Raw genomic sequence first — 19,198 nt, 5'->3', positions numbered from 1 at the left:
CTGAGAAGAAAAAAAGCGGAAGTGATGCGGGTTTTTAAGGGTTAAAGATCGAATGTCCATATCTGAAGGCTCTCTTTTCCGGATGACATGCCACTTAATGACTATTGTGCTGCGCGATACCTTCTGACATAATCACGTATGGTTGGTGAACATGCGATTAACGTGCAACATGAGACGTGTGTATCAAGTTTACTTGAAGCACTAGACTGGATTAAAAATGTATTCACCTTATTTTCTGGGGGTCTTCAGGGATCATTTGGAGAGTTGAAGCGCCACGCCCATGCAGGTTAAAAGTTAAGGGCGCTGTCCGTTCAGCACCACATGCGTCACCCGCGAGGAAACACTCAAGTTGCGTTGACTCCACACAATAGGTCGCGTGCTTTGTTCAGTGAAATTTATATATTTTTGTCATGTTTACATGCGTCAGCAACTGCGTCGTTTATAAACACTGTGAGTGTTAATTTGACCTTTTTTAACACTGGTGATTTTGCTGTGTAGCGTCACGGGAAATAAGCGTAGCGTTTTATGACAGCGAATGGCATTACAACGGTTACGCGCGCTTTCAAAAAGCGGGACCAATTTATTAGGTGCATGCGCTTCTAACTTAAACAACCCGTGGTTACGTTTATTTGAAGGATAGTTCACCCAAAAATGAAAATTCTGTCGTAATTACTCATCCTCAAGTTGTTCCAAACCTGTATAAATGTCTTTGTTCTGTTGAACACAAGGAAATATATTTGGATGAATGTTAGCAACTGAGATTTCTGGGGCACCATTGACTACCATAGTAGAAACATTTTTTTCTTGTTTTGTTAAACACAAAAGATCTTTTGAAGAATTTAGGAAAACAATTCTGGGGCACCTTTGACAACCATAGAAATCTCAGTTGCTAACATTCTTCTCAATATCTTTCTTTGTGTTCAACTAAACTAAGACATTTATACAGGTTTGGAACAACTTGAGGGTAATTCATGACAGAATTTTCATTTTTTGGGTGGACTATCCCTTGAGGGCCATTTTTAAAGTATTTTTAAGCAGGAGCTATTCTTGGTCTTTGGTTCACCTGGTGTGTTTTTCCACACTCCATTTCACCCACTGCAGACACAAGCCCATTTTGTTCGATTCTCTATAGAGGTCTCACAATAATAGATCCCAAAGCCTAGTTTCCATAACAACAACTTCTACCCCAACCCGCTCAAAAGAGTTGCTTTGGCTACCGTCTTTGCAGGCTGTTGCATTGGGGGGGGGGGGGGGGGGGGGGGGGGGGGGGGGATTGGGTGAAGCAGTGAGAAATGAAGTTTGGGTAACAAAAGGGACAACGGATCATTGTGCAAATCATTGAAGACCTTCAAATCAAATTGCAGGCATGGATGTAGGATGCAGCAACAAGTTAACTTATGCGTTTTTCCGAACCAATTTCTGACATAGTGGTCCCTGTGGATCATTACGTAGCTGTGATAATGGTCTTGTGTTACAGCAACCGCAGACGCGCACACGCACGTTGTGTTGCCATGTTTTATGGGGACTTTCTAGAGGCATAATAGGTGCGTCCCAATGTGAAGGCTGCGCACTGTTTAAACTGTAAAAATCTATTCACTAAACCTGTTCTTTAACCTAATAATCACAGAAAACGTTCTACATTTTTACAATAAAATCACAACACACACACAAAGGCACTACCGTCATCCTTCAACCTCAGAACACCTGTTTCAGCCAATCACCGCACTGCAAATTCACTTTCAGCTCCTCCCTCTACAGCTCCTGCAGTTGCTATGGGTTCATGGAATCCAAGACATATTTAAACTCTTACAAAACAATGCATAGTGAAATACAGAATTACTTATTACATATGTTTTTTGTTTATTTCAAAGAGCCTTACCATGTGAACATTCAACACAATTATTTTCCACAGAGTATATTAATATGGCCCAGTTGATTAACAAAGCAAACACCGCTGAACACTGAGTCATGTAGACATGAATGTGCAGAATGTAGTGAAACTCAAATATTGAAATAATAGAAATTTACAGACCGGGGTGTATATAGGAGCTATTGCGGTCTCATCATGTTTGGTTTCTGCTGTGTGCTACAAATAATTCCTGCAATAAGGATCCTAAGAGAGGGAAACTGTGAAATAAATTTTAGGCAAATGTGCACAAAACAGATACAACAAGTTTTGGGAAAACGGGTGATTTTTTTTACACATTCAGACATTACTCAGAATTTGACACATCCCGTTTCCCATCTCTGCCACTAGAGGGCAGTTTCGTCATGCTTTAGATTCCCTTCTCATCTCTTTGAGTCCATCTTAATGGAGTCATTTAAATGAAAATAAAACCAGGTAAATAACACAATTTAGGTTTTCTAAAACCTAAAAAAAAAATTCAGCCTCTTAGCTGTGAGTAAATGCATGCAACACCCCAAGAGAATATAGTACAAATCAATCTTATTTCACACACAATCAAAGAATGGAGTAGATTTAGTAATAAGTTTCTGTTAAACTTTTATGCATGGTTTCAAAACGAATAAAATTAATCGTATGTCCCTCATAACTGGTTATTTAATTTTCACTGATAGACTTTAGTTATTTAAGCAAAGGGGTGTGAAAACCCCATATTATCACAATAGACAAAGCAACACACAATAGGCATTTTAAATATGGAGGCATGTCTTAACTACTGCATAGAGAATGCGCACACACTTATGAATGTAGTGATAATATTATTATTACAGGACAACAGACATATTCCTCCATTAGACCAGACTGACTATGGTCTCCTCTGGCACCATAATAATTATAGCAGAAGTATGGTCAAATTCCCAGACACGTGCTTGGGATCGCTATGATGTCATGATGCACTGCTCCTATGCGTTGTGGCTCTGTTCAGTTAACTGGGTGGTTGCTTCGACATGGCTAGGTTGTTACTGGGCCAAATCGAAAGAGGCCATTCACAATAAAAACACTGAAGTTTACGTATGCGCAATAATAATGACACTCGCTTTTACTAAATGTAAACCAATGCCTACATGTTAATGTACTACTAATAACAATGAGCACAGAAAAATGTGTTGAGAATTTAAAGGGATAGTTCGCCCAAAAATAAAAATTCTGTCATCATTTATTCACACTCATGTTGTTCATATACGCCTATATGACTTTGTGAAACACAAAAGAAGATATTAAGAAATGTCTCAATGGTTTTGTGTCCATACAATAGAAGTCAATGAGGGTCAATGTTCTACCAACATTCTGCCAAAAAATATCTTCTTTTCTATTCTGCAGAAGAAGAAAAGTCAAAGAGGTTTGAAATGACATGAGAATGAGTAAATGATGAAAGAATTTTGGGGTGAACTGTCCGTTTAAGAGAAGTATTAACATAGCAGAATATTATACTTTGTAAATGAAGTTTCTTGCAAAGTAGAAGATCATACAGATAATCTGTTTGACTTTAATGCATGATTCTGAAAATGAATGATGTAATAGAATGAGATCAATGATATCAAAACACAAAAATACAAAATCAAACAAGTGTTTGAAATGCAGGTCATCCTTTAAATTTTATTTCAAAACATGGGGGTAAAATGGTTGTCAAATCAAAAAAAGTTACATTTCCTTTGATTGTTGCAGTCTCAAAAAAGTATCAACATACCTCAACAAAGGAGGCTTACGCACTTCATAAAAACCACAATCAAAAGTCCAAAAACAAACTAAAATCCTCTTTATAATATATGTATTATTAACAGCTCTCCTGTACCTTCTCTTCTGTGTGTACTAGTTTGCCTCAGATGTTAAAGAATATAACAATCAAAACAAAGCATGCGAGAAACCTCCCAAAGAAGGTGGCGCAAAACAAATGACAAAACGAAAAAAGGAACAATGTACACATGATGACAGGAAGTGATGACATCACACTGTATCAAACATGATTGAGAAGGCGAGGCACAATGTTTTTGAGCTCTCAGGCAGCTGTGTTTGAGGAGAATCAGATCCTTCTCAGGATACAAACAAACAGTGAAGACCAAGAAAATGCGCACACATCCAAAATACACATACAAATCTCTTGATGTGACAAAAACACAATAAGAATAGAATAATTCACATCAGGGTTTTAGAAAAACACAAACCCTGTTCCAGACAATGAGCGCCATGATGTTCACACCCAGGACTGGTGTCTATCTGACTGGACACCATTTTACAACGTTAATAGATTGTTCATCCAAAAAAACAAAAAATGTTATTATTTACCCTCATGTCATCTGTAGTATTGTCTGTACAAAATCTGCAATCTTTTGTGTGAACAAAAGTGTTCTGCATTGAAGAATGTCGAATGTCTAAAGTGCTCTTCTTTTAAAGGGGTAGTTCACCCAAAAATGAAAACTCACCCTCTTGTCATTTGAAATCTGTATGACTTTCTTTTTTTGCAGAAGACAAATTTTGAAGAATGTTGGAAAACCGAACAATGGTGGCACCCATTGACTTGCATTGGTTTTGTGTCTGTCCAATAGAAGTCAATAGGTACCGCTTTTGATCGGTTACCAACATTCTTCAAAATATCTTCTTTTGTGATCTGCAGAAGAAAGAAAGTCATACAGGAGGGTGAGTAAATGACAGAATTTTCATTTTCGGGTGAACTATCCCTTTAATAGCATTAAGTGACCACAAGTGGTCAAGATCCAAAAATACAAGTGCTACAAAAGATTTTATTCTTTAAACTACAGTGGAGGGCACATGTTTTATGATTTAAAATTCTTAAAATCCTCACGCAAATGTAATATTTAGAAATACGCAAGATAACTTTTATGTTTCTTATTGCAACATTTGAGCTACAGAGAGCTCATCTGCACTCACTGTCATTGTATAGACGAGATAAATGTGAACAGTTTTCCAAACGTTTAATGTTATGTTCCACAGAATCAAAAAATTGAGATTTTGAGTGATATGTGAGGAAATGAGGGTAGAATTTGTTTTTCTGGATGAACTTTTCCTTTCAATAAAAAACCTCCTGCTACGTGGTGTTTTGCTAAGCAAACACCACTGACATTTCAAAAGTCACCTCAAACTAAGAGCGTGAAAATGTTAACAAGTGTAAAAGAGAGGATATACCAACATTTTTATAAACCTTTGACACGGCTATAACATGGCACAACATTTAAGCCGCTGCTTTTGTTAGAACATCGCCGCGCTCCGGAAAGTCCATGGGTTTTCATACCATTTGAAAATCCAGTATCGCTTAATGCTTTAAAAGTTGTGTGTGTAACTGTCGTGGAAGCCTAGTTATAAAATCACTAGGTCCTAATATGTATGTCAAGTAAACAAGAGACAAAAATTGCACAACAAACACACAGAAACAAGGACAGAGAAAATAATAATAATCTCTTTTCATACAGGGATCTGCCAGCTCATCCAGCCAAATGGATTATGGATTCTCGAACATGAATCTGTCAGACAATTGTACCAGGCACTGTATTTGTGTACTGTCAATGGTAAATGTAAAACATCATGCTAAATTTGGTATAAAACGTGTATATGATACAGTCCACTTTACCATTTTCTGTCATCGTTAGATGAAAATGGGGTCTACGGAGAGCCCTGTCTTTCCAAACCACATACAACAAATCCATCATTCTAGCATCTTCCATGGTGTAACTAAAACAATATAATTTGTATTAATAAATAAAATGTTAGCTACCACTCAGGCATGCTCATACATGGTATAAGTCTATATTTAGGTTAATCCCGTGTTTAGGGTAACAACTGCAGGGATTGTTTATTTAGTCACTGTTGTGTCTGTGGCTCATTCATGGGTCATGTGATCGGACCCGAAATGGCAGCTAGCCAAACACATCACTGGTTTCTAGCCAGTTAAGCTAGCACGTTTGCTTGAACCCATTGCCACCTTCAAAACTTGCAACTGTAACTATAACATTGAGCTTTAAAGGGACATGATACGATTTAACACTGAAAATAAACTAATGATAAATAGAAAGCTTGAAAAGTTCATACTCTCAGTCAGAAGAATGTCTCAATGTTGAAAGGGCAAATGAAATAAGAGCTAAAAAAAGCATAAAAGAGCAGAGGTGAGAGAGTCTGCAAGAAGAAAGAGCAAAGGATTGTGGGTGAAGGGGGGGCAATCTTCATACAAACTTCAACCTTCTTTCTAATCCGTCCGGGCCATGCCTGAGGCACTTGATGTGTGTTCAAATGGAGCTTGCAGGAGGAGTTGTCAGTCTTTTTCCGATGTACACCCTGTATTAGAGAAAGAGAGAGCCGAGGGGAAATCAGGCATTTCGACAGCACCCCCATACATTCAAGGTCACTGTTGTCAAGGCACATACTCATGGGGTGTGTGAATTGCTCTAGTGGTATGATATGAACATTTTTTGGAGTGTACGCAGAGTGATCAAACAGGTGGCTAACCAGTGGTTTAGACAGCGGAATATTAGTCTCAGCCGCAGACAGACTGAGCGTTTGATGCATGCCGCAGACAAAAATGACAGGCATGTTACAAAATCCACATACTCCAATCTGATTGGCTAGCTTTCTGGAGCTGTCAGAAGTCATGCTCATCTGTACACAACGGCTGATGTAATGAGCCTCTCTGGATTCAACAAAATGTGCAAGTTTTGTAGAACAGAATCTTCGATATTGGGGCAATTCCAGCATTATGGATGTGACATATTGAGTTATGGATGTTACAGATACACAGGTGGTTTAAATACATTCTCTGAGATTTTATATTTTACTAAACCCCAGTTGATAGTCTCGACATCAGAGAATGCACAAGTCTATGCACAAGCTTTATATGTTCAAAAAGGGAAATTGTCATGGCTCTGCTTCATTTAGTCATGTTTTTCTTGGTCCTGTGGCAGAGCCATGACAAAGCCTTAGGTTTTATGTGAGATAACCATGAGTTGTTTGTTTTTACTTCTCATGTGGTTTCTCGTGTCTTGTCATTGGCCCCGCCCCTCTCGTCTCATGTATTGCCTTCCTCCCGTGTCTCATGTTCCTCACCTGCCCTGTGTAATAATCCCTCGTTTGTCTTGCCTATTTAATGCCTCATGTTTCATTGTCCTGTGTTCGTTCATTGTGTATGGTGGAGTTTTGTTTGCCTTCCCTGTCGTGTGCCTTAGACCATGTTCGCTATGTTGCCTGTGTACCTTGTAAGTGTTTATACATAGTGTCTCGGTTTTGATTTAGTTCAGTTTTTGCCCTCTCATGGGAAGTGTTTTGTTTTGATTTCTTGTTTTGTTGCCGTGTTCTTGTTCTGTTTTTGCACCCCATCGTGGGTTTTTGTTTTGCGTTCATTAAAGTCTTGTCCTGTTATCCCTTACCTCTGCCTGCGCCTGGGTTCCCTCTCCTTGTGACCGTGACAGATATAAACGTCTTATGGATGTGACAAAAAAAAGGGCACAATTTTTGAGAGACTACATACTTTGTAGGATTTCTGTGAATTAAAATGCACAAACCAGAAGAAATAATACCCAACAAATGGAGAAGGGATGCCTCTTCATAAAACATAAAATAGTTACTTTATTTTAATCTATTCGTGAGGAATATGTAGCGTTATGTGTGTGACAATCCCGAAGATGGCACTTAACTGACTGGAAAGTCATGCACTAAAAATAAAAAAAGCCTTCACATTGGGTATTTGAACCACCAAATGTTGAGATCACTATAGTAAACATCTTTTGTAAAAACGTTTTCATGGTAAGGTTGACATTTGCATGGAATTGCCCATTGAAGGTTTTAAGTTTGTTAGTGGCCAGTAAACAATTTATGTCAGGTTTTACCTCTAAATGAATCAATACTTAATAACTTTAGATGAAAAAATAATAGTCATTATTATTATTATTATATTTTTTATTATTATTGATTACTGTTATTACCAGTTTATTTTTGTCTGTTGTGTACTGTATGGTTTTTGACTAGTATGAGCATCAAACGTTGACAAATGTTATACTAATTGTCAAATTCTGGAAGACATACTTTAAGATTGCCCCCTACTCAACAAATCAAAGACCCCACACTACATCTTTACATCACAGTATTTTGAAATGAAAAACATTGATATCTGGGATTGTGATTGTGTTAGCTGAACATACCCAAGTCCCAGGACCAGGATGTGGGAGAGAAGCAGCGATGGGATGAACACTTTGAGGAACTCAGCAGAGAAGATGCCTCCTTTTTTCATCACTCCAGTCTTCCTCATGCTGAGAGTCACTGAACGCCGCGGGTGCCGGAAGTGAAACTCCCTGCAGACAAAAACAACCCATCAACATCATCCACAAAAGCACCATAATCATATTTATGCAAACCAACACTTGATACAATACAATCCCACAATGCACTGCTATAAGCACAGCTGAAAATTATAATGCTGAATGGAGCTGACTGGAAATAAAAACTTTTTTTTTCTGTATGCATTGATCATGTAATCCAAAACTGTATTATGTATTGTATTATAAAAATATGTATTATCACTCAACATTTGTGCGCTTTATGTTTTTTGTAGGGCTGTAAAACGACTAATCGCAATGTAATGTGCATATTAATTTGTATTTAGAGAAACACATACATGTATACATATTTAGGAAATATTTACATTTATATTTACCAATAATTTAAATTATATATAAATGTTTATATTTTTCTTAAATATATGCATGTGTGTGTATATGGTTTTATAAATACAAAATGAATATGCACAGTACACAGACATATATTATGTAAACACAAACTTTTATTCTGGATGCCATTAATCTTTTGACAGCCCTAGTTTTTTGTCCATGATAATGTCAGAATTGATAAATTCAAGCCAAGCTTCTCAGGTAAATCTTCATCTTACAGAAGCGGAGAGGGTAAACAAAATTGAGTTATTCCCATGGAAGATTACCTACAGTTTTATAAAAGTGAAGTAACAGTAGCTGCGTCTCAATTCGCATACTATCCGTCCTAAATAGTATTCGAAAATAGAATTAGTATGTCCCAAATCATAGTATGCTGAAATGAGTACTCTCAAAGTACCCAGATGGTCTACTGTTTCCGGTGAAAATTCGAAGTGTGAATCCATGGACAGCTAAAATTACCCACAACTCACAGCGAGAGGGCGGAGTTTAGTGACGCTGCACTGCATTAATAAAAGATGCTTTGCTAAATTAATAAATGAATAATCAATGAATAAATACTTAAATGCATAGAAGAGCTTTAATTTGATGTTCGTGACAGTTAAGGATCACAGTGTCGTCTCGGCAACAACGGTCACTTCCGTTTCGCGTGCATACAGTTCTGCTACGCACAAAAATGTATATACTTTACCATAACAAAAGCAGTACATACATACTTTAAGGGCATAGAACTGGGACACAGCACGTGTTTCTTAAGCAGAATGATTATCCTAGTGGTTACTATGGTTACAACTGTATAGTACTGTATACAAATGGTTACTATTGTTCAACAACATTCAATTTTTATAAATGATATGGAGTGTGTTTGGGAGCCTGTTTTTATATCTTTGGGTTTTCACATCGGCTTACTTAGGTGGAACATTCTCCGGTCTACTTGACCAATCTGCCACGCGGTCTGAGTCCTTCATTAAGATTTCATCATCTCTAATTCTCTCCATCACTTCCTCCTGTATGGGCACAAATACAACACACACGCATCCATAACCAGAGACATGTGTAAACAAACCATGACAGGTAATAAAGATAAGCTAAAACATGTGCCATAATTTCTTTCAGGACAGTCAACAAACAGTTCTCAAGAGGAAGTACCTGACTATCTCTCCTCATATCCACGTCAAAGATGATCTGCCCCTCGTCCTGAGGACTGTGGGGTCGAGGAGGGCTGAGGGAGAAATCAATGAGATTTAGTATGAAATGAAATAATTACAGTATATACATAAAGTGTGAAGACAGTTTACAGGTAACTGCACTGTATAAATTTAGTTAAAAAAAGTTATCAACGTCTTATAGTGCTAAGCTTGAAAGAAACACCACTTGATTTCATATTTTGTTAAGCTATGATATTCATGCATTTTTTAAAAGTGACTTTAGTATTATTTTTGGGCCTCTGTATCATTAAGTACATGTGAGAGAAACGTATTCTTACAGTAAACATCCTGAATCACATGACTCAGAGATAAAGTGTTATTATGACTGTATCCTATCAGTGTCAGGTTAGAGTCAATGTGAGAACACGTCATTTAGTTAGAATGCATGTTTATAGCGCTGCTCCCTATAAATGAGGTCATACTCAATACCTCATGTGACATTTGCAGATAAAGTATGCACATGTAATATGTAAACAACATCTGTACAAAATATTGTAAAGATAACTGTGCCGAAAAATGAAAGAAACAGTTCCCCCAAACTCATATAAATTACAATAGCTGTGTGTCACAAATTTGGATGGTTGTCAACAAATAAAAAGCTAAATTTGAATGACTTTCAGAAGTCTTGTACATGATGTACATACATCTTGTACGTAATGTTTACCATTAAAGTAGACGAAATGTAAGAAGAATCTACCTATCGCAAGAGGAGTTACTGCGACTGGACTCGTGCTGGGCATCTAGCAGGATCTTCTCCATATCTCCATTGTGAATGGAGGATGATGAAGGAACGTGTTCTAACCCCCCCACCATCCCATCATCTTCCTCTACAACCTGCACTAAAGGGGGCGGGACCGAGGCGGTGGAGGACGTGAGCGATGCAGAGTTTCTGTTCATCTCCAGCGCCACCCATGACCCTACACAGATATCATAAAACAATTACTACAGTGACAAAACAGACCGCTTTTTTAGGAATGGGAATATTTGTGTAGAGTAGACTAACTGATGACATGGTATTTCTATGAATTAGGACCATTTTTATATTATTATTGATTTTATTTATTAAAGCTGGGGTAGGCAGTTTTGTAGATGCTAGAAATAGCAAGCTAGCGTTAAATGCACAAAAGGGGAAAATATACTGCCCTCTCTTTGGAGCACTCTTCAAAGCCACACCTCCTCATGTCATTACAGTACAAAGCACATAACATTACAATTAAAATAGATGTAAACAACTTATGGCTATTGTTAGAACGTCTTTTGTTGGCGGTTTGTAATTTCAATGTTTCTGTGCAAACAGAGTAATTAATCAAACACTTAATGGCTTTGAGTCTTCCACAGACAAAAATAATATATACATACAGTATATTAATATTTAAACCACTTTAATAATGTTTGCTATCAGGATGTGAAGAGACTTTCAACCAGAATAACAAATAATGTTTATGACAAACACTGCCTAGCCAAGCTTTAAGCACATTCAAGCATCACTAAATCTTATTATTACCACAATGCAATAACATACTCTCATTAACGCAATATAAAAAAAGACCAAAATCATTTACATTGTTAAGTATTTATATATTATGATATTATTTATTGCGCTTTTTGGGATCTGGGCAATTCCAGCGTTACGGATGTGACATTTTCAGTCAAAACGTGAAATAAAAATTCTCAGAGAATGTATTTAATATCTTTAAATATCTGTTTATGATGATGTCCAGACATCAAAAAAGATCAGTCTATGCATGAGTTTTATATTTTAATAAGAGAGAAAAATGAAAGTGTTATGGATGTGACATAAAAGGACACGTGGAGACAACGTACTTTGTAGGATTTCTGTGAATTAAATGTACAAAGAATCAATAATGGCCAACAAATAGAGAAGGGATGACTCTTTAAAGAACATAAGATCGTTACTATATTATGTGCCCATTTATGAAGAATACGGACCGTTATGTATGTGACAATTCTCTTACCTGGCTATGGAAATCTATGCTTTAAAAACACAAGAAATGCTTTACAAACTTTAAGAGAGACTTTACATGGCTATTTAAAACATCTGAATGATAAAAACTGAATGGTATTGACTCTGTATTTTTTTCTGTGCTTTCGTTTGAAATGTTTCTTATTGACACATGAAATTGAAAGGCTAGTTCGTCCTTAAAGAGCCTTTAGGTATTAACTTTACCCCCGTGAATGATGATTTGATTCTGTTTACTACTGTTTGTCAGAGAAGTATGTGGGATTGTGTATTATTGTAGTTTCGATAACACTTTACAATAAAGTTGAATTTGTTAACACAAAGTCCATTTACGGAAGTCGTGCCACTCGGCGGCCATGTTTGCAATGCCACTGGGCAGTTATTTACGTCACAGCAAGTCCAATCTACTCGAATGTGGGAACACATGTACTGTATTTCTAAAATCACTTACAAAAATCACAATTAAACAGCATATTTCCGATCAATATTTAAACATGACATGAACTGTATCATAACTTTGGTTTGCTAAGCCTAAATTGCGCTAAAAATCACCTTTTTCGAGATCGTTACATCTACTGCGCCTGCGCACCGACTGGCAAGCGCCTCACGAGAGCCATGAGTCGACTCAGGAATCATCAGTCTTTACTAATTGATGATTGGCTCGCTTTACTGGAAGGCTGGACTTCTTTTGCTAGAGCGGCCATATTGAGCGTTGCATTCCTCGCCAATCATTGTAACGGCAGTGGCGCATTTTGTTAATATAAACATCTTTGGTTAACATTAGTTAATGCATTAGTTAACAAACTAATAAAGATGAGCAATACCCCACTAATATAACAGTTGTTAATCTTAGTTTATATTATTTTAGTTTATACCAATACATTTTTAAAATCAACTTGTATTTGTTAATATTGGTTAATGCACAATGAACTAAAATGAATAACTAACATTAAGATAATTACATGCTGAAACACTATATTCATTGTTAGTTAATGCATTTACTAAAGTTAACATATACAACCTTATTAACCTATAACAATTTTTCACTAATATACAACATAGTAGGGCTGGGGCAAAAAAGTCGATTAATCGTTTTTTTAAATGCGGTCGATTCAATATCGATTCTCAAAAGATGTGAAGCGATTTTTTTCCCTTTCATGTTTCCGCAAGCATGAAAGTGAATGTTATTGCTACTACTATCCACTAGATGTCACTTTTCTTTTCACAACGGGTGGATGTTACAACAGGGAGCGCATCGTTCATTCCGTAGCGGATGCGGTGTGTCGTCGAATTTAACATCACCTTGACTTAGAAGTCAGCGGTTCATATGATTACAGCCCCGCTTTACAGCTGATTTTGCGAAATTATGTTGTTATACTGTATCTTAAATGTAAAATAACCTGTTCTGTCTCAATATACCCAAGTGAGTTTAAAGTTTAACATACAGGTTTGTGGCTTTTCGTTTCATTTTTTAATTCACCATTGTAATGTGATATTTACTGATCCTTTTTAGAAATATCTATAGGATTTGTATTAAATCTATAATCATTGACTCGAATCGAGAATCTAATCGAATCGAGAGCTTGTGAATCGGAACATCAGAATCGATACCCAGCCCTATACTGTAAAAACAATGAAACAAAAATCGAAATCCAAAGAAATGTACAAGTGAAATGTGATCAATCTCATTTTGTGAGATTCAACAAAACTGTAAAAATATGTTGAAAACATAGGAAATGATTCTGTACCTAGAATGCACCGAGGGAAAATAGAGACACACTGGGGCAGCCAGTGGCAGACATAGGGATCTCCCAGTAGGTCAGTGATCATCTGGCTTTGCTTCTATTTACTGCCTGGTGAAAGGGCAGTAAATGCCTCCTTCTCTGGTCCATTACAAGCTACTGATATATGACTCACATCTGACCTCACAGCTCCGTGCCCTACGTGATTACAAGCAGGGACACGCTCTGAGGGCATGGACAGTCTCACAAACACACAGACTGCATTTATCCCCGAGTTAGGAGAGCTAAGCTTCCTGTGTTCCCCTTTCACACACATCTGCTTTGCTGTCTCATCAGGAAGCCTGTGTGACCGCACAGAGAGTCCTCTGTTTGTGACTGCAGGCTTGACACGTCGGTCCTGTTCTCTCACACACACCGCTGACCAACCGCATGAGCTAAGTATAAACTGCACACTTTTCGAGTCAAAGCATTTCCAGGAAAACAACAAAAATGGCAGACAAAGGCCAGGCCGTGGTCAGATCACATGACTTCCTTCGGTTCAGGAAAACTCATGTAGATCAGCTGATATAAGGGCTGCTTTAACTTGGCAGCCGTGACTCTCACTACATACATTTTCCTGTTAGGATGCACGCACCGCACGCACACATTTACATCGAGTCCTGATAGAGAGCCTGTGAACTGGGCCATGTAGCTGACCTTTGATTTCATCCAGTGACATAAACAATGTTGCCATGACACCCTTCAAACGGAACATTAGTGTAACATTGTCTCACATCAGGAAAAAAAAATGGATCAAAATATCAGATGGTCTGATGTACACTGATGTATTGACTTATTGTAGATCAAAACTGAAGCATCAGCGACTGATATCTACCATATTATACGTATGAAAGGATGTTAGAGATGGTTCATACAGAAATAAAAATTCTTCCACCATTAATCACCCTTGTGTTGTTCCAAACAAAGAAGTTGTTATTTTCATAAAAATAAAAGGAATCATTCACCCAAAAATAAAAATTCTCTCGTAAATTTCCCCCTCGTGCCATCCCGGGTGCTAATACGTGGTAATTCAAATATGGTGACGCACTCATAGCTTAAAATCTCATTGGTTATTGCGTGTCTCATGAGGAAATATCATAACAACTAGTCATGAGACACAAGAACCACGATTTAAAGTTATCGATTTTTAACACATAGTTATTTTTCCTTAAAGCACCCCCCACACACCCTTTTGCACTTTGTTGTAAAGTATTTGTTTGACTTAGGGGCTGTGTCAACCGAGCCGTTTCTGCCGGGTACGGTGTGTTTTTTCAATTGTTTCCAATGGAAACGCTGCGTTTTTTGAAAACGCGAGCAGCTGGCGTTTTTTTTCCGCGTTCAGTGCCAGCACTCTGTGTTTTTCCCATGCTCAGCACTGGTGTTCGACCGGGTGCCCAGAGTTGAAAATTTCTCAACCTGGGGCAGAACGCTGCGCCTGCGGCGGGCATTTTCGGCCGAGCTCCTGGCATTTTCAGCAGCGTAAAAGCGTCTCGGTGGACACAGGGGCTTAAACAACATTTGAGATTTTGTCATTTTTATTCACCAACTGTCAATAATAATGCTATTATTTTCTAATTATTTAAGTACTGTAACTTTCCTTTACTTTGTTCTACTTTCTTACCTGATTTTATTAAGAGTAGCATGTATTAAATGGCATAAAACAAATATTTCTATGTTGAATATAAATGTAAATGTATATATCAATGATGCTGATGTTACGGCTGTCACAATTATAACATTTGCTGATGATAAATTGTCTAATAAATCATTGAGATTAATTGCCTGTTTTACGGCTTTTCATTCTCATACAGTTTTGATTCGGCTTTGAAACTACCATATTGTTCTGAATTTAAGACTATGTATTTTTCTCTGAAAAAATAGGGTCATCATATATTTAAGGTCTAAGCTATTACATGTCAATAATACAGCCGCCAAATAGTTTGTTCAGGAGTGAATTGAAGCCACCATTATGATGCTATCAGTCATAGAAAAGCTTAGTCTGTTTTTTTCTCTCACTTGCAAGACAACTATAAAATTTAACTTCTATGTTAATGAAATTTTGGTAGTCTGGTTTCACATTGAGTTTAGCTTAAATAATATTAAGTTGTACTACAGTTTTTTATGGTATACTGTATGCCCCCAAACTGCTCCCTGGGCGCCGCAGCAATGGCTTCTCACTGCTCTGGGTGTGTGTGTTACTCACTGTTGTGTGTGTGCACTTGGATGGGTTAAACGCAGAGCACAAATTCCGAGTATGAACACCATACTTGGCCTCACTTCACATCACTTTCACTTTAAAGTTTTTTGTTGGTACATTTTACCAGTATTATCACACTCACACTATGCAGTATCTTAGTGACACTTCACAATACAAATAATATTCTATTTATATTTATGACCTTTGTAGTACTCTTAAGAAAATTAATATTCATTAGCCAAGTCATTACCTTTTAATTAATTGATGTACGGTACGTGCGGAGCGTCAGGACGCAAGCCTACTACTGCCGTTTTCATTTGTGTGCACGTAAGTTAGCTCACTCAGCATTACAGTGACAGGTTGTTTATTCTGGGATGTATGACATGATTGCTTAAGTGTACTTTACCAAAAGCCGCGGTCTTAATGTTCAGACAGGGTAAGATATAGCAGTCTGCTCTTTGCATTTCATAGACATACTAGGAATATCAACGACACTAGTTTTTACCCCAGTTCACCTTTTAAGAATTTCTACCTTTATGCTTGTAAATATAATCACTTCAAGTAAACGTACAAAATGTTAAGGACTGTTTTATTCGATTGACCAATTACCAAAATTATAGTGTAAGAGGGTTGTTGCAAACCTACATATTATAATCTAACGTTACCCTGTTTATGGCCCATATGCTAACTTAATAGTAAACAGTTACTTTAGCTTCAATTTATCTTTAAGGTGTTTGAAAACTATATTGTGTGTAAAGATAGTTATCGAGTTAAATTACGCGTTTGTATTTCAGAAAAATAATTTTGACTTTAACAAATCAAATTGTTGTCACGCTCGCCTTTAGACGAATACCTTACATCTGTGGCCACATGTTGTTTTATGTAAAATTAAAAAAGACAAACAGCTGGAAATTAAAGCCCATCTACACACAGGCCATGAACACACTTGACGTCTTTTCTGACCATAAAAAGTTGACAAGAGCGCTTTTTTAGTAAAAAGAAAAGCTGGCAGCGTTTGTGCATGAAGGCAGCTCAGCACACGGGATTCATATAGGCAGAGTAACGGAAGTCTATTTGAAATTTGAATTATAAACAGAGACCGTCTTTGCAAAAACCAACCACATATTTTAAAACTACAGTACTAATTTCTCGCTAGAAATGCAATCGAAAGTTAAAGGTGAAAAATAAACTTAAACTAAAAATATGTTCAAAGCAGCTGCTCGACCAATCACCTTCCTCGCATGGAAACGACAGGTCTCGCTACTCGCTTGTCATTGGTTAGCTGTGAAAATGAGCTTGACGTAGGGCGTTTTTTTTTTCAACTTAAGACGGCCTAGCTGCAGAAAAAGAAGCCGGCGCTGGCGTTTAAAATAGCGTTCAGGACGTTTTTTGAAAACACTGTTTACTCCATAGGATTATAATGTAAAACAGACGCTAGCAGCTTCGCTCAGAAGTCAGGTCTGAACACGGCCTTAAACTGCACATTTGTATGTTTATGAAACAAAGTTAGCCTGTTTTTGAGCATGTGCACAATCACCATTTTCGAGTTGTTCTAGTTAGAGTTCGCCTTGTTGACATCGGATTTTGGCCCGCCTCCCTACCGTCCTCGACGCTATTGGCTCGAGGTGCAGTCAGTCGTTTTTTAAGACCCGCCTCGACAGCCAACTTTAAACCCCATTGGTCAGAATGCTTGTCAATTGCAATGACGGACGTCTGCTACACCAACCCCCTCCCTCTGTCTATGGCAAAGTAATGTTGACTTGAACTAAACAAAGAACTATTTACCTTACGCAAAACAAAAAAAAGTATAAAAACCACCAATTTAGACACGTCGAAGACTTTTCTGACAGGCCGTAAGGATGACAACTAAATATAAGGAGGTACTTCAGCTGTACGTACCGTTTAATCCAGCTTCCCCGTTGTTGTCTGCGGGAGCAGCAGCGTCGGACATCGTGGCTATGTGTAGGGTGGCTTGCATAAGACTGTCAGCAGCACAGAAGCACGAACACAGTCTGCGCGCTCACATTCAGAGCTGCGCGCACACGCGTGACGGAGCCTGACCGCGGATCGGACGTTATGTGAATCACACGCTATAGGATTTGGGTGAAGAACTCCATTGGGCCGATCTTAAAACAGAGGGGATGAGGCGCGAACTTCCTGCAGCGCTAAAATGACGCATACATGAGCTGCTCTGATAACAAAGACACTAACATTACGTAATGTAGTGAGGGTTTTGCATATTGGAAAAACTGAAAAAATACACACGTCACGCTCCTTTCAATGAACTGACTTGCTATGACAAAGGGATCGAGCCCCATCCATAGATAAAGGGATAGTTCACATATAAATTAAAATTCGTTCATCATTTACTTGCCCTCACGTTATTTCAAACCTGTATGACTTTCTTTCTTCTGCAGAACACAGGTAACCAAACAACATTGAACCCCATTGACTTCCATTGTGTGGACACAAAACCACAAAGACATTTCTCAAAATATCTTTTTTTGTATTCCACCGAACAAAGGGTCACACACAGGTTTTGAGCAGCATAAGGGTGAATACATTACGAGAGATGATTTATTTTGGGGTGAACTATGCCTTTAAAATCGTTTATGCCATAAATAATAACTTTGGACCATTAGGAGGTTCCTTCATGAAGATGTGGTGCATTGTGGTGGCAATAACTCATGCACTGTTTCATGTTATACAACCAACCTTTGAAAACATACGGCATAAAATAACTTTAGCATCTTGACATCTGTATTGTTGACGTGCTTGGTCTATTGAACAGCTTTTTGTAACTTTTTGCCAGTGTCCTTATTGTACACAAACTTTCTTTCAAAACGGACCTAAGCTCTAAGAGTTTGAAAGAAATGTTTGGCCAGTAAGTATCATGGGCCAATTTGGTATCACCATACCCGACATGACTCGAAGGGTTCAACCCAAAAATGAAAATTCTGTCATCATTTACTCGCCATCAGATTATTCCAAACCTGTATAAATGCATTTGTTCTGTTGAACACAAAGGAAGGTATTTGGAAGAATGTCATTAACCAAACAGATCTCATCCTCCATTTACTGCCATTGTATGTTTGGTTACTGACATTCTACCAAATACTTTCCTTTGTGCTCAACAGAACAAATAAATTTATACAGGTTTGGAACAGTCCGAGAATGCGTAAATGGCGACAGAATTTTTATTTTTGGGTGAACTATCCCTTTACGGGATGTAAAAATAAGCAAACTAATAAAAATATAATAATGCTTTGCAAAAACTTTTTGTTTTGTTTTTCACTAGGTGGCACCAGCTCCAAAACTTGCAAGTACCTGTACTTTCAAATGGTGGGTGCCGATGAATCATGGCAAATATTGCAATGTAGAAGTATTGTGTTTGTATGTCTGGTCG

At 37.7% G+C, this 19,198-nt stretch overlaps 1 protein-coding gene across 1 annotated transcript; it reads right to left on the bottom strand.

The window, feature by feature from the left end:
* Positions 1-1,859: 1,859 nt before the first annotated feature.
* On the bottom strand, positions 1,860-17,965 carry bnip3lb (BCL2 interacting protein 3 like b). Its single transcript, XM_057321541.1, has 6 exons — positions 17,692-17,965; positions 10,531-10,750; positions 9,775-9,847; positions 9,535-9,632; positions 8,104-8,253; positions 1,860-6,247 (listed from the first exon to the last, which is right to left on the bottom strand). The coding sequence occupies exons 1-6, from the start codon at positions 17,768-17,770 to the stop codon at positions 6,199-6,201; spliced, it is 669 nt and encodes a 222-aa protein (XP_057177524.1). The 5' UTR covers positions 17,771-17,965; the 3' UTR covers positions 1,860-6,198.
* Between the last annotated feature and the right edge of the window lie 1,233 nt (positions 17,966-19,198).

This window comes from Triplophysa rosa, linkage group LG22 (assembly GCF_024868665.1).
Source record: "Triplophysa rosa linkage group LG22, Trosa_1v2, whole genome shotgun sequence".
Classification (NCBI taxonomy): domain Eukaryota; kingdom Metazoa; phylum Chordata; class Actinopteri; order Cypriniformes; family Nemacheilidae; genus Triplophysa; species Triplophysa rosa.
Note: the sequence above shows the minus strand (reverse complement) of the source record. Positions and strands in the feature narration are given on the sequence as shown.